The sequence below is a fragment of the Uloborus diversus genome, chromosome 8 (genome assembly GCF_026930045.1).
Source record: "Uloborus diversus isolate 005 chromosome 8, Udiv.v.3.1, whole genome shotgun sequence".
NCBI lineage: Eukaryota > Metazoa > Arthropoda > Arachnida > Araneae > Uloboridae > Uloborus > Uloborus diversus.
This window is the reverse complement of record NC_072738.1, coordinates 24,501,999-24,525,194: the sequence shown is the minus strand read 5'-3', so window position 1 is coordinate 24,525,194 and position 23,196 is coordinate 24,501,999. Positions and strand designations below refer to the sequence as shown.

General features: G+C 34.4%; 1 protein-coding gene across 2 annotated transcripts in view; it reads left to right on the top strand.

The window, feature by feature from the left end:
• LOC129227565 (uncharacterized) overlaps nt 1–16,532 on the top strand; it is a 117,864-nt gene extending 101,332 nt beyond the window's left edge. For both annotated transcript variants that reach the window (XM_054862146.1, XM_054862147.1), the window contains 2 exons: nt 10,893–11,138; nt 12,971–16,532. In XM_054862146.1, coding sequence (XP_054718121.1) covers nt 10,893–11,138; nt 12,971–13,246 — 522 coding nt within the window. In that variant the 3' untranslated portion in view covers nt 13,247–16,532. The remainder of the gene's footprint in view (nt 1–10,892; nt 11,139–12,970) is intronic.
• The last annotated feature ends 6,664 nt before the right edge of the window (nt 16,533–23,196 follow it).

Genomic DNA, 23,196 nt, shown 5'->3' with positions numbered 1-23,196 from the left:
ATTGTTAGTTGTAGTTTACTACAGTTAACAATTAATTAATTGTTAGTTGTAGATTACCACAGTTAACAATTAATTAATTGTTAATTGTAGTTTACTACAATTAACAATTGTTAATTGTAGTTTACAACAATTGTCGATTGTTCTGTGAATTTTAATTAAAACTAACTCATAAAAAATTACTGGTTTTGTACAATATATTCTACAGACGACAGGTTTACATGGGACGTGGACGCTAAACGAGTACCATATTACTATCGAACTATTTAAATACACATGTTAGCAACAAATAAAATATCAGTAACTTTCAGTAAATTACCGCCCAATAGCTAGGGCTAAAGCAGAAATATATGAAATACTCTAGTTGAACCGAACCGTAGCTTCGGTCACTCGTCTGAACTGCGCTAATTCTATATTAGCTACCAGTTTGTTTGACACTCTTGGCTTCCTTAAGAGATTTTCTATCTCCAGCTCAGTCACTCTCTTGTTCCTGGTTAATGCAAATTAATATGCACGAAACTGCAGTTCTCGCCTGGAAGTGATTGAGCTGGCGGTGTATTATTTCTTGTATCAGTAACTTTATTACGAGTAATAAATGATTCACTGCAGCTTATTAGTACAGTAAAAATAGAGGTTGGACCCGAACAGTCAAAAAAAAAAGAGCTAAACATGGTGCAAATTGTTTATTACCCTCCCAATAAGAACAGGTAAAAAGTCCCACCCCATTGTACTTCGGGTTTTGGAATGAGGGGCATCTAAAAATTGCTGTTTTGGGTATTTTTCCAGAAATTTTAGAGTAAATTTAAAGTGAGAATATTATGTCATACTAAATTTAAAAGCCTGAAATTAAAGGTGTTTGACCTCCCAAGAGGGATGACTAAACCCACCAATGCTACAGATCCCCGTAAAAGGAAGCAGTACCCCCGAACCCCCCTCCATATATTTCATATGGAAACATTATTTTATGCTAAGTTAAAGTTAGAAATCAAGTGTGTCCATCTTCCAAGAGCAATGGTGCCACCTCCTCTCAAAACTACAGCACCCCTCCCCCCTCCGCCCTAATAAAATAAATCCTCAACCCCCCCCCCCCCTTTATTTCAAGTAGAAGTATTATTTCATGCAAATCTAAAATGCATTAAATCAGGACTGTCCACACCATAACAGTAGCTCACCTCCCAAAACGAAATTAAATACTAAAATATTATCCTCCCTCCCACCCCCTCTGATGGTACATATTTGATTAAATGGCCAGAAAAATTACGTTGAACTTTTTTTTTTGCTTTCAAATGATTTATCCTAAGCTTGTAACAAAAAGTCTTCGTTATCAAGATGTTTTTTGGAATCTAAATCCTCAGCAAAATCGTTATTGTTGCAGCTATGTCTAACACAGTTTGTGCATATAATTGAGCACTTTAGTCCACTTTCAGACTTTTCAAACATTCACTATGTCCAATGAACCCCTCAGAGCAAGCACAAGATTTGAGACGCAGAAAGTCTTCTAGAGCAGAAGGCTTGGCTGTTGTAATAGGACGCAGATTATATTTCTGTGGTGCTTTCTTTGCACCAATCAAAAATGACACTGGCTTTCTCATACTTACAAGTGACCTGTACACTGCATTGCTGGCATATTTCCTTGAAGCTTACATATATTACCAAAAATATGATCAAGCAGGTATCTTCCATCTATTACATATGAGGCAGTGAGAAGCAAAGGGATGTAAGTGGAAAAATTAAAAATTCGGAGATAACCAGTACCAGTACAAATGTTTGGTGAACCTCTCCTCTATCTTGGGTCTTGGGTACTAGTAGACCTGGTAGTTGCTTCTATACAGCATGATTTAGAAAAGAAAATCAATGTAAGCCTACCTAGGATCTTATCTTTAAAAGCGTTTTATTCAAAACTTGAAAATGTCCACTTACATCCCTTTGCATCTCACTGCCTCATATATGACACCAGCTGTTCGTTCTGTGATGGTGGATGAACCTTTTGCTTTAGATAATAGCACTTAAACGATACAGGATTTCTTGCCTTCTGAAACCAGATTCATCGAATACTGATGGAGGATCAGCGCATAACTCGTACCAGAAGTTTCTAGCAATTTTTTATTCCATCTTTACTGTTTATACCATTCGGTGTAAAAGATGGTTTGAGCTTACACATCTTTACAGATAGTAACTACTCTCGTAACAGAAGCTAAAGACATAACTGATTACCTCCTTTACAAGAAATGCCACAAAATTGTTTGCCTTTAATATCCTTTAATGTTACTACCCGAACGTTAAAGTTCTCATTGCAACTCACCTTATCATCAGCGAGCAATACCACAACCAACTTGAGAGGGAAGAATCTTCTTGCGGCTTTAGAAACGGAGTGTGATTTCCAAACTGAGAGACAAAAAGGTGTAAATATTTAGCATTCTATTGTTATACTGATCATTGCTCTCTTTAAGACTTATTCTATCGTTGAATCACTACAGGTTCTAGACCACCTAAATTTGTCACTGCGTTAGATCGTTGGATAGCTAATGTTTTAGCTGATGTTTGATGTGATCAAAAATTTTTTATCGCATAATGTACTCAAAAGTTTCAGATAGTGTTGCAAGTATATTTCCGCATATTTAGTATAATTCACATAACCAGCTGCGTAAAAGAGAGGTAGCTTGGTGTTTGCAAATGAGAACCCCCACCGACTTAGAGGGTGCAGAATTGCAGCATTGCTCGTCTCATTATTGGCAATTTCGGTTTTTCCCCCCTTACGGTGATGGCAAAAGATTGTAGAAAAGTTGAAGTAAGTTAATCAAGAAGAAGTAGGGAAACTTTGGTCAATTTGGGCTTTTTTTTATGCTGCACAGGAATTTTGTTTTCCAGTGCTCTAAACAGTTTAATAACTTAAGTCACAAGTAATTTGGTTACTGAACTAGCTTAGATCTTTTAGAATTATCATTCTGACATTATCCTATCATTGTGTGGCATTTTGTACGGAAAATTTTAAATCAGGGAAATTTTTTCGTGAACTTCACTGCAATAGTTGATTTTAGAATGTAAATTCAGGGTTCCCCCCCCCCCCCCAAAAAAAAGCGATGGCGCACCCCTTAAGTGTGACGGAGTACCTATCCATAATAAAAGCCCTCAAAAAAGAAAGAAATACCCCTTAAAAAAACTGCCTTAAAAATTTCAATGACGCAAAGCTGCTCAATGGACCCCCCCCCCTCCATCCCCCCCGCCTGTGCATCCCTGCTAAATAGAAATTTTTCCGTTAGAGTTTATTATTTTACTATTATAGAGTGGTTTCTGCGAGGTTTGAGATTTTTTTTTAAGTAAGAGAAATTATTTTTATTTAAATAGAGGATTATTTCGTCCCCCCCCCCGTCCCCCCAAAACCCGACGCGCAAAGTGGTGGGACTTTTTACCCCCTTCTTGCTGGAAGGGTAAGAAGTAATTTGCAACAGGTTTCATCTTTTTTTTTTTTTTTTTTTTTTGGATGTTTGGGTTTGGCCATTTTTTGGCCTAATTTTACTGTACTAATATGACTTTTCTCAAATAATCTTATGGCTCCAGCAAAATATCCTCAAAAAAGGTATATTTCAATTAAAAATTAAAAAAAAGTTTTCCGTATTAGTAAAAGTCCGAAGATCATCTGAGGGAAATTACAGGAATGCATTTCAATTACACGATTTAAAAAAAAAAAAAAAGAAAATTAAACAGAGCGGTCTCCGAGATCTTTCGTCCCCTGTTATGTCCTTCTTTCTGATTTCCCCTGTTACAGGTTAAACTATAAAACAACGATTTGCACAATTTTAAAACACTTAATTAAAACACAAACATTTACGTGTGAAAAAAACTTGCCAAGACGAGAATAGTTCATTATGTGAGCGAGGAATCAACACTGAGAGAACGAAAATGCGAATTCGAATAATACTTTGAACTCTGTACGCTGCGCTGTACCTATTGATCAGAGTTGGGCAAATTTTAATTGCATTGACAATTAAAGATTAACAATTGATTAATTGGTAAACGTAACCACAACAACTAACAATTGCTCAATTGTAATTGTGGAAAATTACAATTAACAATTAATTAATTGTTGGTTGTAGTTTACCACAGTTAACAATTAATTAATTGTTAATTGCAGTTTGCTACAATTAACAATTAATGAATTGTTAGTTAACAATTAATTAATTGTTAATTGTAGATTACTACAATTAACAATTGTTAATTGTAGTTTACTACAATTGTCGATTGTTCTGTAAATTTTAATTAAAAGTAACTCATAAAAAAATTACTCGTTTTGTACAATATATTCTACAGACTACAGGTCTACCTGGAACATGGACGCTAAACGGGTACCATATTACTATCTATTTAAATACACATGTTAGCAACAAATAAAATATCTTTAAAATATCAGTAACTTTCAGTAAATTACCGCCCAATAGCCAGGGCTAAAGCAGAAATATATGAAACTAGCAAAATACCCGGCGTTGCCTGGGTCCGTAATAATTATGAGAAAAAATCGTTACTTGCTTTTGTTTTCTGTTTTAAGTGAAAGAATTTAAAACACATCTTTTTGACGTGATTAAAAATCGAGTTTCTTCCTTACCCATAAAACTAAAATAGCAATAAGTATAAAGAACAAAATAGTATTGATTTAGAAACGAAAGCACTATATTTTAGCATATACAAATTTCCAAAACATGTAGTTAATCTTCTCATGTTTAAAAGGAAAAGTTAAAAGTTTAATCTTTTGATATTTTTATTTTTAACATGGAGTCTAAAACCTTCTCTGTATGGCTATTGAAGTACGAAGTTTAAAAAAAAATATAGCCGCGCTCGTAATTCCCTTATACTTGTTTTAGTTATTTTGGGAAATTTGAATCATTGTGGGCTCTTGGTGCGATTTTACCGAATTTGCTTGATTCGTTTTGAGATACCTCCGATGATGCTCCCCCCCCCCTTCTTTCCTTACTTTGTAAAACGGTATGATATTAATTTTCGTTGAGATATTATCGCCAGGTGCTGAGATACTTTTGGTCACCATAAAATGGCGCTAAAGAGTTTCATCCGAAATGTTTCCAAAATAAGTAGTAAAATTTGGCGATTGTTTGACATTGTGCAAAAAGGAAAATTAATGGAAGTTTTTGGCTGTTTATGGATTTGGCTAATTTAGTAGCTGGATTATTTAACACAGTAAAAAAAGTTTTTTAAAGATTCTTTGATTGGCGATATTTTGTTCACATGGTGAAAGCTGAGAAACATTATGACGTAGTCTTCGGCTTCAAAAACAGCGACATTGAAAAAAAACTGCCAAATGCATCAGCTACGGAAATCTTTCTGCAAAAATTTTGGCGATCTGCTGATTGATTGGATAATGAGTAAGTGTTCAATCAGCATAAATAATAATAAAAACCATTAATTACATTAAAGTTCCATTTAAATGGAAAATGATCAGCCAAATCATGTATTATTTGCCAATCTTGTGCAAAAATCTTACTTCAGGATTTGACTTGAGAAAAGCCTGGAACAGTCACGAAAAGCAAAGATAGTCAACAATACAACAATTGTCGCTATCGACAGGGAGTTGAGATGATACACTAAATACTGTATTAAGTTGAGGAAAGCCTTCGAACATGGAACTAAAAAGCTCATAACTCGTTTTTTATTCTACTTAGAAATTTCGAATAGGTGCCATCTTCAGCAGAAAAATCTGAGCTTTCGATGGACATATAATGTAAATATGTGCAAATATTTTTTCATCCGTATATTAGAGAATTTATACGAAAATTGTATTTTATTGCCCCCTAAGGGGGTTTTGCCCCCCATAACGGGACGAAAACTGCCCTATGTGTTATTCTGATGCATAAGCTATATTATTGTAAAGTTTCATCAAAATCCGTCCAGTAGTTTTTGCGTGAAAGAGTAACAAACATCCATACAGACAAACTTTCGCATATATAATAGTAGTAAGATACTCGAGTTGAACCGAACCATTGCTTTGATCACTCGTCTGGTCCGCACTAATTCTATATTAACTACCAGTTTGTTTGGCACTCTTGGTTTCCTTAAGAGATTTTCCATCTCCTGCTCCAATACTTTCTTTCGCCGGGCAAATGCATACTAACAAGGAACTGCCTGTGCTGGCGGTGAATTTCATGTGTCAGTAAATAAATTACACGCAATAAATTATTTACTGCAGCATATGACTTTGCTCAAAAAATCTTATGGCTCCAGCAATATATCCTAAAAAAGGTATATTTCAATTAAAAATTAAATTTTTTTTCCGTACTAGTAAAAGTCTAAAGAACATCTGAGGGAAATTACAGAAATGCATCTTAATTAGACGAAAAAATAAATAAAAATAAACAGAGCGATCTCTGAGATCTTACGTCCCCTGTTATGTCCTTCTTTCTGATCCCCCCTGGATTACCCCCCCCCCCCCCAGGTTAAACTATAAAACAATGATTTGCACAATTTTAAAACACTTAATTAAAACACAAACATTTACGTATGGAAAAAACTTGCCAAGACGAGAATAGTTCACGCGACGAGCGAGCAATCAACACTGAACGAAAATACGAATTCGAATAATGCTTTGAACTCTGTACGCTGCGCTGTACCAATTGATACATTAAGTTAATTGTTAGTTTTAATTGTTTCATAAAACAATTAAAAAAATTAATTGTAATTATTTTAATTGTGAAAAGCGATTAACGTACATTAATCTAATAAAATTAATTGCAAAGTACAATTAACAGTTTAATTGCAAATGATTTAATTGCAATTAATTTAATTGTAATTAATTTAATTGCAATTACTTTTTTAATTAATTAACAAGGCAAATGAAAAAATAATTGATTAATGCCCAACACTGCTATTGATACATTAGGTTAATTGTTAGTTTTAACTGTTTCATAAAACAATTTAAAAAATTAATTGCAATTATTTTAGTTGTGAAAAGCGATTAACGTACATTAATCTAATTGAATTAATTGCATAGTACAATTAATAGTTTAATTGCAATTAATTCAATTGCAATTAATTTAATTACAATTACTTTTTTAATCAATTGACAAGGCAATTGAAAAAATAATTGATTAATGCCCAACACTGCTGTCAGGTTAGCGCGATGTTCTGTCTAGGTGAAATTTCTAATATAATAGCCAATTCGTTGATGGAGTAAAATTCTCCCGACGTCACCAACAATGAAATTCGCGCCTGATCTTGATAATTTTATAATATTTTTTGGTAATGTTTGACACGCAGGGAAATACTTTATTCTGACAAGGCTGAACTGGATCCGATGACTTAAGTGTTTTACTGGCAAAACTGCCGTTTTAGGAGAATGAAGAAACAGAAATTCGGTCAACAATGAACGCTATCTACTGGAGTCGAGGGTTGACCCACTGGAGTTAGGGTTACAATTTCAACTATAAAAATATCACCAAACAGGCAATTGCTTCCTTCAAGTGTAGAGGCAATTTTCACCCGTAATACTTTGACAGATATTTCTAGTTTATGTGGAAATCCTAATTTGAATGAGGTTAATATCAAAAGTTTCCATTGAATCTCAAAATAAAATAGTGCTTTTATCGACATTTAAAATCTTTTGATGCGAAGAATCTCGGAATGTATACCGAAAACAATTCTTTTTTTTTTTTTTTTTTTAAATAAATGGCGAAGTGACAACATTTACCACTGAAATGATTGAGCCCTTTTAGATCGTTGCCTAAAGAAAATCAAACTAAAAAAATAAAAGCTGTGCTAATATGGCTCCAGAATCTGCTAAAAAGGTTATCAAGTAGCATGTTTTAATTTTTTTTAGATATTAAATAAGTCTTCGTTTGTTACAACCCTGCAGATTGATAACCATCCCTGGTCCAACTCATAACTTGAACTTGTTAGAAAGTTTGGACAGGAAGAAAGGTAAGGGGGGGGGGCTCTGTGGAAATTTGTAGAAATGGAAGCCTTAATGGAGCGATTATAGGCCATAATTATTGACGTTTGGGTAAAGAATCGGGCTTAGGGACTGTCCCCGATCGTTTTTCCTTTTCTTTTTTTCTTTTTTTTTTTGAACAAATAGATTTTAATCAATTCCTCCTCCCCTTCTAATTTTTTGAAATTGAAGTTCCAAAACCGCAACTGAAGACACAAACTTTGAAGATTTTACGGAAGGGAGATTTTGGAACTCACCCTGGAAAGTTTTTCAAAATTAAAGTCCTAAAAACTTTAGCAATATATTAGCATAGATATTAAGATGAGGGATTCAGACTATTCTTCTTAAAATTTTCCTAAGTGTAGTTTAAAAAAAAAAAAAAAAAAAAAAAAAATTTTTTTCAAGGTATTAAAGAATGCGATTCCGGGCACTTGCTCAAATGTTTTCTGAAATTCAGGTCCTAAAAACGCTATAGTAAGACCATATTTGGTAACATTAGGGTCGGCAAGTTTCCGAAGTTGAAACTCCAAAAACTAAATTTTAAGCAATCTTTGAGAGCAATTTTAAGTGACGTTGTTAGGTAGTCGGGGGCTTTCCCCCTGGAAGTTTTGTGAAATTGAAAATCTGGAAACGAAATCTGAGTTGCTCCGTAGTGCTTTTGACGGCAAGGGTTGACGGTTGAGCTTCGGAGGAGTAACATTTTAAAGGTTCCAATTGATCTGACAAATTAGAAAAAAGGAAATCGGACGAGGGGGGGGGGCATTAGCTGAACTATAAGAAGCTGTAACTATTGAAAATTTTTAATTCAAAGATTTATTTTTGAAAAAATTTCTCCCAACATTAATATTTTTTCCTAATTAAAAAGTCACTTTGTTTTCCTAAGACAAGTTCTTTTCTTCTCTTCAATAATAAAGAATGTTTTTGAAAAACAATCAGCTCCGCTTTTGGGAGAATGGATGTACGGGCCCTCGCTCCCCCCCCCCTCCCTTCTGGTTGCGCCACTGACAGAGGATAGTAGTCACTACCAGCAGCTTTAAATAAATTTCGAAAAATATGCGAATACAACTTCAAATTTGTCACCTTAAAAAAATATTAATGTTGGGAGAAATTTTTTAGCACCCGATACTAAGTTTAATTCTTTTCTTATGGTATCTTACGGTGCATCAGCATAATAAACTCACACATTATTGAAACGAAAGCGTTTTGGATACAGTAAATACGCAATTATCCGCGGAATTGGGAGGCACAAGTGCCGCGGATTGTGAAAATCGCGGACAAACAAACAAAAAGGGCTAAAAATAGGGATTAATAGGGTAAAATGGTTCTTCCTCAAGAACTTGTCTGTATTAATACATAACACTTTCTACAAACAGTGAAAATATATAGAGAATATAGAAAAATGCCTTGTATTTTTGCCTATCAGAACTAAACATCAAGCGCATTAAATAAATAAAAAAGCAAATTATTTACTAAAATAAAACAACTGAGTTTAAATTTACAATTTTTGGACGAAAAGGTCATTCGCAACTCCAGCGCTCGAATACGCTACCTTGCGGTGATTTACAAAACTGCCGAAAAAACTAAAACATTGCCACATTGCGTTCCACGTGTGTCTGTTGACGTAAACACAGGCAGTTTGTTCTGAGCATTTATTAACGCAATCGATGTGTCTTAGATTGCTTTCAGCTTCAGAAATTGTTTCATCCCTTAATAGTATTCTCGAACTTCTCAAAATAATGTTAGTTTTCCTTATTTCCTTCTAAAAAGTGAGTTGATTGAGAAATGGGGAAAGCGTTAACACAAGAAAACTCTGGATTAACAAACTTGGATAACGTTATACCAGGTAAAATTTTTTATTGTTTTGTGTGAATTTGTAAGAATATTTTTTTTTAAATCTTAAATTAATTTAACTAACCATCTTTTACAGCAGCATTTAGTTGGAATAGACAGTATGCAAAATATTTTCTTGAATATATTATCGTAGAACGAAATGAAAAATGTTTAACCGAGTAGAATTTACTTTATTGCTTTTATTCTCTGCTGATAGGTTTCGCCAAATTTGTTTAGTGTTATAGTTTTAGTATTGTGCGAGCAAAGTACCCTTGGCGAGATTCCGCATGTTAGTGAAACCATTTTTAATTTTTATCATGAGTGGAATAAAATGGTAGAAAGATTACAGAATTCGATAAGTGAAAAGAAATAATGGTAGATCAACTGAAAAGAAAACTACCACCATATATCTGTGAGAATTTTTTTGATGATTTGCATAGCATGGCATAATTAAATCATAACTCAGAAAATAGAAACATTCGAAAGAGAAAAAATTTAAATTAACCGATTCGGGAATTCGAGAAAAATAACTCAGTTACAAATGCAAAACAATAAGTGCTAGCCAAACAAGGCAAAGAAGTATCATCTTCTTTTGATAATAATTCGTAATTTCATATTAAATTTTCTGGCATTAATTGTTATTCTTGTCAGGCCTCAATTATTATTTAGTTTTATCAAGAATTGATAAACATCGAATTCAACATCGTGGAAATGGCTGCTTAGAACTACGAACTGCATAATTTGCATTAATTTCTAACGTTTAGTAGCGCTTCTTGAATTCTCATTTCTTTGTACGTGGGCCAGAATATCAACAAGACTTTGAAAATTAATTTAAAAAGAATAAAGCGAAAAAATCATGCATACGAACAAAATTTACTAGGCTTATTAGCATTTTCTTCGTTACCACGTGCGTTTGTTTTTCCTTTTTCGTCTGCCATTAGAAAATGGCTACAGTGCCCCTATAGTTCGTTGGAGTTGCGAATTGGTATCTGCGTTTTGCTGAAAAAATACATGTTCCTGATTGTTCATTGACTCGCGGATAATCCGTCCCGCGGATAATCGGGAGTTTACTGTACTGTATTTATTTATCCAGTTTGTTTTCAATCATCATCATATTTCTTTCTTTCTTTTACAGGAGAATTGTCCAAAAGATGAATCTCGCTCCAAGGGGTGCAACCGCAACTACGCCACCTATACCAGCAAGACACTGAGCGAGCGTGACATGCGACACTTGGAGCGCCACCTGTCCATGAAGAAGACCATTCGAAAGCAAATCAGCCGGAACTTGGCCCAAGCCTTCCTGGAAAATCCGGACATCTTCGAGCCTGAAGGAGACAAGCCGGATTCCCACAAAAGCGACCATATTCTACCAGAGAACAGGGTAAATCAAAATGATCAATTGGCACATATTCGCTGCCTACGAGGGGTGTAGAGGGAATCTGTTTTATAGTATGTGTTATAGCTGTGCCACGAGGCGATGACGGACGAATTAGAAGCGGAAACAGAACACTTCATTTTGTAATCGGTAGGATCAGCGACAATTCGAGAACAGTTAAGTTTTCATTGTTCGCGCGATCTCGCCGACCATACCCTGTTCAAAGTGAAGTTTCCGCTTCCAGTTCTTTCGTTATCTCTCAGTGGTTATCTGTTCATATGTTTTACCCATAGATGTAGTATTAACTAGATACACATCGAGAAAACGGTTTCATGAGCAACTGAATAGTCGGGCAAGCGTCCGAAAAGCGCATGCGCAAAACAAATTTCGCCGAGGATGCAATCAGCGATGCATCCACTGGAAATCACTGGTTGCAGTTGCATCCAGGGTATAATACGCTTTTTCCTTTAAATTCATGTTTCGCGCGTTCGATGGTGCTCAGTGGCTGCTGCTATGGAGTTGTGTATCTAGTAGTTATACTGGATCTATAGTTTTACCGCTCAGTTTCCAAATACGCTGGCTATTCTTTCTTCTGAAGGGAGCATTTAGTTCAACACCCATGAAAGAAATGAACACATACACTGTAAAACAATTCAGATACATTCATGTAAAATAATTGGCAGTTAATGTGCACAACTTCTGCCACTAACTTATCTTCCAAAAAATAGGAACGATTTCTGCTAAAAGTCAGTTTTGAAATTATCGTGGAATATTTCCAAAGAATTCAAAAACCTCCCCCAGTTTAAGTTAATCTTGTCGCTAAAACATTCAGAGAAAATTTAAATAGGTTTAAAAGCACTAGCTTGACACCATTTTGACTCGCCAATAAAGCACCTAAAGCAATACTGCAACCATAGGCCACAGCTAATACAGAATTGCATGACGTGCAGATCATTGCTAGGAATTCATGCAAAGCCTACGAAATTCAGAGAGTTATTTGCTCTCATTAGGAAGCTCAATCTGGACCGATCACAATCGAACTAAAGTTGATACATTTGATAAATGCACCCAGTTAATCATTAAACTGATAGTCAAAAATATTTTTCACAACTGCGAGAAATCTGCATTCGTACACTGTTAAAAATTCAGGAAGATTTTCTGGTAATTGTTACTGTAAAATTGCATCGCCGACGCATCGCTGATTTTTACGGTAATTTATACCGGAGAAATAAGCGATCCCAGCGCCAACTGGTTTTCTGTGGCCTACCGAGGAAACCGTAAAATTTTACAGTAACATTTGATTTTTACGGTAATAGTTACTGCCAACATGGATGCCAGTAACAATTACCGTAAATTTTCCGGAAAATTTTTAACAGTGTAGCAATCTGCACTTGTAGTAATTCAGGAAATTTGTTGACACAGATACTTTATTTTCACAGGAAATTGATGAAAGCCTGTGAAATGCCGACATGTTCCACGGTCAATGACATTTCGGAATTTGTTTTCGTGTCATGTCGTCATGGATTGAATCGCTATTTTTGGAACACGCTGTACTGATTCACATAACATGCAAACTATGTTTTGAGCTTGACTACAGTTGGGGGAAACCTAACCAGGTGGCTTCGTAATGCTGTGATTTGGATCTGCGTAGCCTTCACAATTCTGCCAGGTTAATTTGCTCCAACTCTGGCGAAACTAGTGATATAGCGTTAATCGAAACATCTCTTCCGGTTGATGTCATCCTTTTTAATCAGATGTGAATCTAAAGTAGTAATGATTGTAATTTCGTCCTATTGACCCCAACTTTAGCTAGAAATTATTGTCTAAATTTCTTTCAGATGGATTTCAAAAAGTGCTCCAGCAAAGAACAAAACGTCTTGGACCTTCTCAAAGTCAGTATCGAAGATCGTGATTCCGGACATTCCAGCCCCACCCACGAGCAATCTGAAGATACTGATTACGAAGACGAAAGCGACACCTGGCGGTCGTCGTCTAAACATAGGAATAGTGATACGCGTGGCCTAGTGGAGGATGTCCTCAAACCGGAGGGAGAGAAAAAGTCCTCCTCTATTTGGGGGAAGATGTTCTCTCGCGGGAAAGGCAAAAGACAGTGAAATTTAAACTCATTTGCATAGCTGATGACAAATTTGTGCTTCCTGCGCATAGTCAATGAGCCGTTATTTATATATCGTCTGCAAAAGATGGTAAAACTTTTGTGGTGTCTTCTGGGTGCACTTTGTGCTTGGTCATTTTATTTTCTTTAAAGTTTTTTATGAAGTATCTGTCGTTCATGGGCTGTAATATTAGTACAGTAAAACCTGTGAAGTTGACCACCCTTGTAAGTTGACCACTTTTTCCAGGCACGGCATTATTCCTTCTCATATAAATCAACCTCTGTAAGCTCACCACCTGTTTAAGTTGATCACTAAAGTAGTGCCCCGCAAGTGGCCAACTTACACAGGTTTCACTGTATAATATTATGTTTACCAGCACCTTGGAGTTTTACTATAAATCATTCTATAACGATCTACCAGAAAAATGAAATGTCGGTAGTGTAATAAGTTGAATGTTTAAAGATAGAAACACTGACATCGAAATGTTTCTCATGGACCTCGACCGTTCGTTACCGGCCGGTTGGTCTCATAACAGCTAATGACGTCAGCGCATGCTAAATCATTGGAGCTGACGTCATTATTTGTCATGTAATCAATCCACATGTAAGCTACCGGTCGATCAACGAACGCAACCATGGTGTCCTAAAAGTCTTTGACACATTAAAAAAATTCATGGAAGAAATTTAAACAGATTTCCAATGTTTTGTTTGGTTTTCGTTGAAATTATATTTGATACATTTTTACTCTAATCAAATAGAGCAGCGTTCAAAATTCAATCCCGTGAGATTTGACAGTGTTTCATTAGCTTTTGAGCAGCTTAACTTTCCTTTCTAGATTCTCCTACTTATAAAAAAAAAGAAAGAAAACCTCTGATTTCGAAGTAGAGGTTGAGCCAATAATTTGCTTTAGAACAATTTCTTAAATTGTGTTCTGCGGAGCCCAGGGGTTCCATGGAAATCAATCAAGGGTTCCACGAAATTCATTCTTTATTTTCCTTTCTTTTTACAAAACTCAACAAATATTCTTTTTCAAAGTTGTTTTCAGATTTATTTTTGTTAATTTTTGAAATTACGTTTTGACACTAAAAAGTTTTGTTTGAAATAATATTCACTTTGACTGTAATAAAACATTTCAAGAATGTTGCTTCAAACTATACTACTTACGAATAAAACAGGGGTTCCACGAAAAAACTGATCATTTAAAAGGGTTCCACTCATTGAAAAAATTAAGAAATGTTGCTTTAGAGGACTAGCTAAGGTCACCTTGGCCCAAATAAGTTGAAAGATTTAACATATAGTCTCAATTTGATTAAGATATTCGGGATGGGACACTAAGAGAATTAAACAGCTTAGTTATGCTTTTGGTTCAAACATCAGATGACAATTGAGAGATCCGAAATATTTTATCCGGAGGATCGCTGCAAAAGTTAAGGTTATTGAAACTTTTTTCATTTTATCTTCTATTACAGCTCATGAACGATTAGACGGATTCTTTTACAGGTTTTCCATTTTTTTTTGTGCAAAATGTTTTGTGAAGAAGAATTCTTGAACTGAACGTCGATCAGTTACGAAACATGGACTTCAACTTTCATTTAGAAAGTGAAAGAATTCACATTTCGTATCCAATTGTGAGATGAACTATTTCATATTTACCGGTGGCCTTTATGTGTCTTCTAGGAGCGTTCTGTTCACTTGAGCGGTTGAAAAAGAATTCAGACTATCACTTGGTAAATATATAAGTGTGTTTTTATATGAGATGTATGCACCTCACCATACACACATGTCGAGAAAAAAATTTAAAACGCATGAACTGTAAATATCAACAGTGTCGCTGTTCCAACTTTCCCAAGAACTATCGAACATTCTTCGCCGCATACCAAACTTGTGTTTGAATTAAAAGAATTAGAACATTTGTTGTGAGTATGCGTGTCACGGATCTGAAAAATACTCGTATGGCACACACAGGATAAAAAATTACTAACAGCAGTCAGAACTTTGAAAATATTTTTTTTTTCCTCAAGGACGTGCCGCAGACTCGTCAAAGTTTGAGAATATTTGGTTAATTTGTATCTACATTTCGTATACAACTGCTTCGTTAGAAAGGCAATGAAATAAATAAATACGTTTTTCAACTCATCTTTTACTATATACAGTTTTGTAGGTAATGAGTGTTTGTTACGACTCATGCAATGACATAAAACACTCATATGAATATGAAGTAGCTTACGTTCTATCAGAATGTGAGTTTAAGTTAAAATTTTAAATGGTTTTGAAACGTTTTAAGCTAGTCTTAAGAGGGAAGGAAAAGAAAATATCCGCTGAAAAGTTGAAATGTGATTAAAGTATGAGTGAATAAAGGTTATGATGGAAAGTGTTCTTTTTTTCATTAAACTTACACACATAAACTAAAAGATCTAAGAGATAAATTAAAACATAGTCTCTCCTTTCCTTTTGACACTGCCAGGTTGATGAACAGACAATGAACAGAAGCAAACGTGTAACATAATGGACTTCATAAGTAGTTCACTTCATCAGTGATGCCATTTTTACCTTCAAAATTCTGACTATGGTATCTTCTCCTAGACTGATGTGCAATTCACCACCTCCCATCGTGCTACACGATCATGGAACCCAGAATCCATTGCGAGCCAATTTGTAGTGATTTCACGCCGACCGTGACGGCAGAAAAAAAAAAAAGTCTGCTGCTATGGATATTGTACCAACAACGAACACTCAGCTATCACATGTTACATCATAGCTCAAGCAAAGAGTCATATTCTTTGAACATGGTCCCACTTAATTCTTATAGGCCGTGACAATCGCTGAAACTCGTGGCAATAAAGAGGGCGCTACAGGGAACCCCTGTTTCCATTACGTTGCCATTGATAGGTGGTTGCAGGGGTCCCCTATAGCGCCTCTTGCGGTCAAAATGGGTGACGTCCAATCAAAAATAAACAAATTTTGAAGCGTTGACATTGATTGGTGGATGCATGAGCTGATCATAGTTACATCGGTTTAACACAGAAAAATCATAAATTGTCATGGCCGGCTAAGCGTCAGCGCCATCTAGTGGGGCCATGTTCTGAATTCATTTAGTTTTTAATGACAGCTTGTAAACAGGCGGTTGGCAACACCAGAGTGTTTGTAAATTGTGTAAGACCAATGATAGCTGATATGAGTAGCTGAGTTTGTTTTGTTGCCGTTGCTGTTTGGTGTGAGATCAACCTTACTTTTCATCAGGGTTTTCTGAATGGTTGTTTTAATTTGTAATAATAAAATTAAAAACATCATGAACTTGTCTGGGAGTCTTCCTTTTGTCTTCAATTTTTTCAAAATTCAATTTCTTCAAAAAATATGTATACATCACTGACGACAATATAGTAACACATCTCAAACATTAAAAAGAAAGAAAAAAGTAATAAATATTCAATTTAAATCTGAATATAAAGCACTTTTTTGCCACATACTGGCATAATGTAAGTCTACATGTGATAGATGGCGAATAAAAGATGATATGTAAACAATAGTGACGCATCACAAAAATCTCGCAATTTAAGATAAGATAAGATAAGATAAAATTTATTAACAAACAAAATACACATACATAACAGTAAGCAAAATTAAAAAAAGTAAAGTTAAAAAACTTACAAATTGTAAAACATAAATTACAAACTTCATAACAAAATATTAAGAAAATCTTGACTATAGTTCAACACTAGTTAGTATTAAACTCAACACTAAAGAGCGCCAAAGGCACTGTCCGCAGTGTTTTTTAATTGGTTTAGTATGGAGTACAAACACAAATATGTATTAACAGAAATATTTACAAATTAATTTTACACAAGTAGTAAAAATTTTACACAGAACAATTATTGGACTGCTTGACTCCAGAAAAAAAAAAAAAAAAAACACAATAACTCGCATAACATCGAATTTAGGAGAAACATTTCAGCCTTTAGCCAATACACTAGTGATTTCGTCAAAAGAATCGATCAGTATAGGCGAAAAAACACCCCACCATACGTGCGTAGATCAGTCAGAAAGGTAGTTGCACTACTTCATAAATATGTTCCTTCTAAGTCTATTTTAATGACACTGTGAGGCAAGGCAATGCCTCAGACATGTATCTTTATCGCGTGACGTAGTGGCTTCCTCAAGGCAAGTTTAGTTTTCTTGATATTTCTGCCGGGTGCAGGTAAAGAGCAACAGCTGCTTTTTTTTTTTTTTTTTTCATTTTTGTCATCTATTGTGCGTTAGCTTTATTGTACAAGCTTGCTTATTTGGTTTCCGATGAAAAAAAAATGCGCGAAAAAAACGTCCATTTCCGAGATTTCCCTAATGTTAATCATGAATTCGCCAGACATTTCTTCAAATATCTCGAAAACTCATTTCTTCAGATACTGCCATTTACCTGCACACGGCAGAAGTAGTCCCAAATATGTCTCGACAGCTGCAAATAGCATCCAACTTGAAAATGCATGCAGTGATTATAGTAGGGGAGATAGCGACCGGAATTTTACGACAATATATATAAGGCCAGAATTTTTTTAAATATTAGATTAGTTTACTTAAAAGAAGAAAACACGAGTCTACCAAAAAGTTATCGTTGCAATAATTAATAAAAAATTTTGCAATCTGTTGCAAAAACTTGTGAAATTGTCTTATATATATAAGGCTGAAACTCGGTAATATTATTGATTACGTATAAACATAACGAAAAATATATGTCTACCGCGTCTGAAGCGTTGCCGTGCCGTGTCTACCACCCACGCAAGGTGCGAAAAAATCAGTCAATTTTGACTTTAATATATAAGCCTAATTTTTTTTTAATAACTGTTTATAATGTATAAAATATAAAAACAAAAGTCTACCAGTTGTGTTATGTTGCAAAGGCATGATAGACGCCACGGAATGTCGACCTCGTACCTCTATGTACCGTTTATCGGGCCGCTAGCGCTCGCTCGAAAAAGTTTGCTTGTCGTCGCGAAATTTCAATAAATAAAGCTGATTTATTTTTTAATAAATAGTTTAAATCCTGTTTTTATTAAAATTTTTAGTCTACCGTGACTAAGAGGTTGCTTAGTCTTTGGCAGACGTTGCTTAAATTATAAAGTAGTTGGAAAAGTATTTTTATTTTATCTTTTCATTTTTTATAAATGGAAATTTTTCAATTAGTATTATTTTTTTATGATTACAATTTTATATCATATTTAAATTGATATTCATACTTTTGTTACATTATTCATATATATATATATATATATGTATATATATATATATATATATATATATATATATATATATATATATATATATATATATATATATATATATATATATATATATATATATATATATATATATATATATATATATATATATATATATATACTAGCTGACCCAGCCACGCGTTGCTGTGGCGAAGTAGTTGGATTAAAATATTTTTTGCTCAATATTTTGATAGAATCTAATTAATATTTTTAGTAAAGCTTAAAATAGTCTACCCAATATTAAAACAAATGAGATTGATAATGTACGTGTTAGGTTGAATTAAGTAATTATTGAATTTAGTAAGTACTAACTAAATTTTCAATGGTTAAAAAACTATACTTACGCTTATAAATTTTGCAAGTATGACTTCGGCCAAAAATAAAAGCAAAATAACTTGAAAGTTATAGAATATATATCGAAACTGATTGTAATATATCAGAACGTAGAAATTAAACATAAACCAACATACTTTTTAGAATGTACACTAAATTTTATTCATCTCAATTTATCTATAGTTTGTAATCAATAACTTTTTTACAAAATACATTAACTAAATTAAAAGCATTGAAAAATTGAATTTTATAAATAAGGTAGATAACATTGACTTCGATCTATTGCTGCTATTATTTAAAAACTAAAAATTATCTAACCACTTAGTTGTGCACAATATTCTTGCTTAACCTGTCTTTTACTAACACGAATAGTACTTTCCCATTCGTGAGTAGGCAATAGATACAGGGTGTCCTGAAAAAGACTGACTGTTTTCAAAAATTTATAACAGGAAATGGTTAATGATAAAAAAAAAAAAAAATTGCAGAAAATTCATGTGGTGGCCCGTAAGTTTCGTCCCCCAGAGCTCCAAAGTTTAGTTCAAAAGTTTTTCAATAGATGGCGTTGCAGATAGTAAGCCTCTAAGTCTAAAAATAATGATTTGAATTCATCGATTTTTCCTCCAATTGCGAAATGTGGTTGCAGCAGGCGGCAGGCATTTGGAAAATATTGTTGTGAAATTTTGTTATTGAAAAACATTTTTCAAAAAACTATGATGTAATTTTCTGTCTTTCTTTGATTTACGGTCTTTCATCTGCTGCGCCATCTATTGGAAAATTCTTGAACTAAATTTTGGAACTTAGGGGGATTAAACTTCCGGCCCATCACATGAATTTCCTGCAAAAATTATTTTTTTTATTATTAACCATGTTATTGTTATAAATTTTTGAAAACAATCTTTTTCAGGACCCTGTAATTCCCCATGAGAAAAACATGTATGTTTCAAGTCCAAACCGAAAGTAGACTTTGTTTGTTCTTGAGATCTATTTATGGTCTCTTCAAAAGCTAAACAAATCGGAAATTGAAGCCTTCCAAATGTGTTTGAAAATTATTAATCGCTTACGTGGCAACACAAAAATTTCTCCTTTAAACTTTTCCGTAAAAATTGTTGAAATTTTGATGAAGAAACGTGTACGGTCGCAAAATCTAGGTGGGTTTAAACTCTGGAAAAGAATAATTGATAAACGAATTTTCAACCGAAAATCGTCTAGTGGTATTCCTGGTATATCCAGAGAATTTAAAAATTCAGTTGGAATGTTTACGGCTTTGTTTTCATCGACAACTGTATAGCCTTGTTCAGCATCAACGGTCAGCACAATCTGATTATGATTTTTTTTTCAGCTGTCAGTAATGGCTCATTTTTCACAATAATTGTAGCTAAGACAGCGCCATTGCACTGTTTTTTCTCGTTGCAAATCAGTGTCAACTAAGTCGGTGACCAATCGATCAGGTGATATCACACCTTGATGACTAAACAACAAATTTGAAATTGAAATGTATAAATCCTCAATTAACACTAAAGCTTCATCATACATCTTTGGTGTAAATTCTAGTGTTGGACATCGGTGTGTTTGTTTAACTCTATGGAGTACATCTTCAAGCATAAAATTTATATAGTTTCCCCACAGAAATGATGATTGTGTTGGATATTATGTCGTGAAAATTATCTTAAACAAATGACGAATACTGTTTCTCGTTATGCAAAATCTGCATTAGAAAATGCAACTCCCAATGATTGTGTGCTACCAATAATTACAATTCGCGAAATGCATCGTGATATGTATTAAACACTCGAGAATTAACAATCCTCAACAATTCGTGTCTTTTAGGGAATGTTTAACGAAAACAAATGCAAAAACAACATTCACCTTGTTTTGGTTGCAAAATTTTTTTTTGAAGCAGTTTTGGTCCCAATGTCTTAGCTGTAATTTTTAAACATGCTTGAGATTGATGAATGTTGTGTTCTTTGTTTGCGTGACTTCCAAGATTTTTTTGGTTTTATTCAGCACTGTAAAAACAATTGAGAAACGTCCTAAAAAATAATGGGCAGGGAATACGCCCATTTTCTGCTAGTAACATATCTTAGAAAAAAATAGGGGCATATCACACTAAAAATCAGAAACCTTCCTAAAATTATCCTGAAGTCTTTCTGAAGAATTTTGAAACCTCTCCGATTCGAGACAATCACTTCTCTGAAATCTTTAGAGAGAATCAAAGTAATATTAAAAATAGTAGCTCGGAACATTTTTTGATTTACCAAGAAAGTACCAAAAGCATTATTGCTACCATAGTCACTGCTAAGATGGACTTGCAAGCATGCACAAAGTATTCCACTTTCTTGTTGTTACTTTTGGAAAGTTACGGAATCAGGAGACTCACTTCCTCCCATCGGGAGTTACGTTAATCTGGACGGACCCCGACTACGGCAGTGAAGTCAGTTCATCACTAAAGTTCATCAACCTTCCTTATATTATCCGGGAATCTTTTTGAAGAATTCAGTACTATCCCAGGCTAAAAGCCGGTCGTGTTGCTGGATCTTCAGAAAGAAATTAAGGTGAGCACAAAGCTTGACACATCTTTACTTTCCCAAGAAAACTCCAACAATAATGCTGCAAGCCTGGAGAAAGGTAACACAGACTTGCAAGCAAGTACCATAAGTCTAACTCGCTAGAGATTCCTGCAAAACTACGGAATCCAGAGGCTTATTCACTCTCTCTGGGAGCTTAGCAATGCAGACGAAACTTAATTCACCTGATGCCGATACAATTAATAAATACGCTCAGTTAATCTTTAAATTTTGAGCTAAAAATCTCTCTCGCAACAGTGAAAAATCTGCATTCATGACGTTTGTAGCAACTCAGGAAACGTTTTGACGCAGATAAAGGATTTCCAAATAAAATTGTTGAGGACCTGTGAAATCCCGACACGTTCCACGGAAATAATCAGTGATATTTCGGATTTTTTACAGTGCATGTAAAATAGCGCGGAACATTGGTAAATAATTTTATTTCTGAGAATCGGGCCAAACACATTAGGTTTTTGACAATGTAAAAAAAAATCAGGGTCTTTGTTCATGGTTCAAGTGCTCTTCGTAGAAAATATCTTTGATAAAATATACTCGTTGACCGTTTTCAAGATGTACTGTAAGATGCTGTACAGAAGGGTCTCTTTCATATATGGGGAAGCCAGATAGCTTTGTTGCTGTTTTTATGTCCACTCATCGCCCATCGTGATTTTTCGGCAATTTTGTCCATATCTCTTACTTCAAATGCTAATAAATAAGGACCATTAATAACGTATTTGACGAAGTATTTATTGCAAAACTCGATATTTATATAAGCCTCATACGTTTTTAAAAGCAGTGGTGAGTATGGAACTACCCGCTGCTTATCAATTTCAACTTGATTTTTAGAATTTGACATTTACATTGAAAAGTGTGGGGCCTCTATACTCTTCTTTTCTACGGCGATATTGTTCATAACCTTCAATATCCGTACCATAGTATCATATGTAACTTTAAATTAACTTAAGAATAAAATTTTTGAGGTTGAATTAACTTACAGCGCCATCTATTACGAATTTACAGAACCAAACAATCAATACACACTACTAATGTATAATAAACATTTTATTTGAAATAAAAAATTATAAAAACCATCCTATCTTTTAAGTTGGACCAAATTACAAATGCGTATGAAATTTGATAAAAATCGGTTCAGTAGTTTCGGAGTTTACCCCGAACAAACATTGTGACACGAGATTTTTATATATATAGATATATATATATATATATATATAAACTTCTTCAAAAACATTTTGAATCACCACCTTTTCAAATGCATTTCGTAAATGGGGAAGTAAAGCTGTTTATTCATCTACTGCGAAGAAAGGAGAGGGGAAGGACACGCCTTTCATAACCTTGGGTCTGGGGCCTGGGCCTGAGTAAGGCTCCTATAGTGGAGGAGCCGACGCATCCGCCATTTTGGAGCAAACTTGATCCAGTGCTTCGCGGCGATAGCATTGCTGCTGATGTTTATATTTCTTTAGCATATGTTAAATTGGGTCAACAGATAATAGCCATCTGCAGAACTGAAAAATCTGCCTTACTGCATTTACTGGAAAATAACAGATTTTTTGAAAAATGATAAGCACTTTTCATAATGCACTCAAAAGGACAAAATAACTTTTCTGGGTCAGAAAGGACAATTTAAGAATTCCTGTAGTTTTCAAAAATTTCCAAGAAAATGACACCACAAACGAAGAAAAGTGCGCTCAAGTCATTTTAAACCAAACTTTCCCATTAAGAGAAAAAAAAATGCGTGTTTCAACACTCAAATTTATGATTGAAAG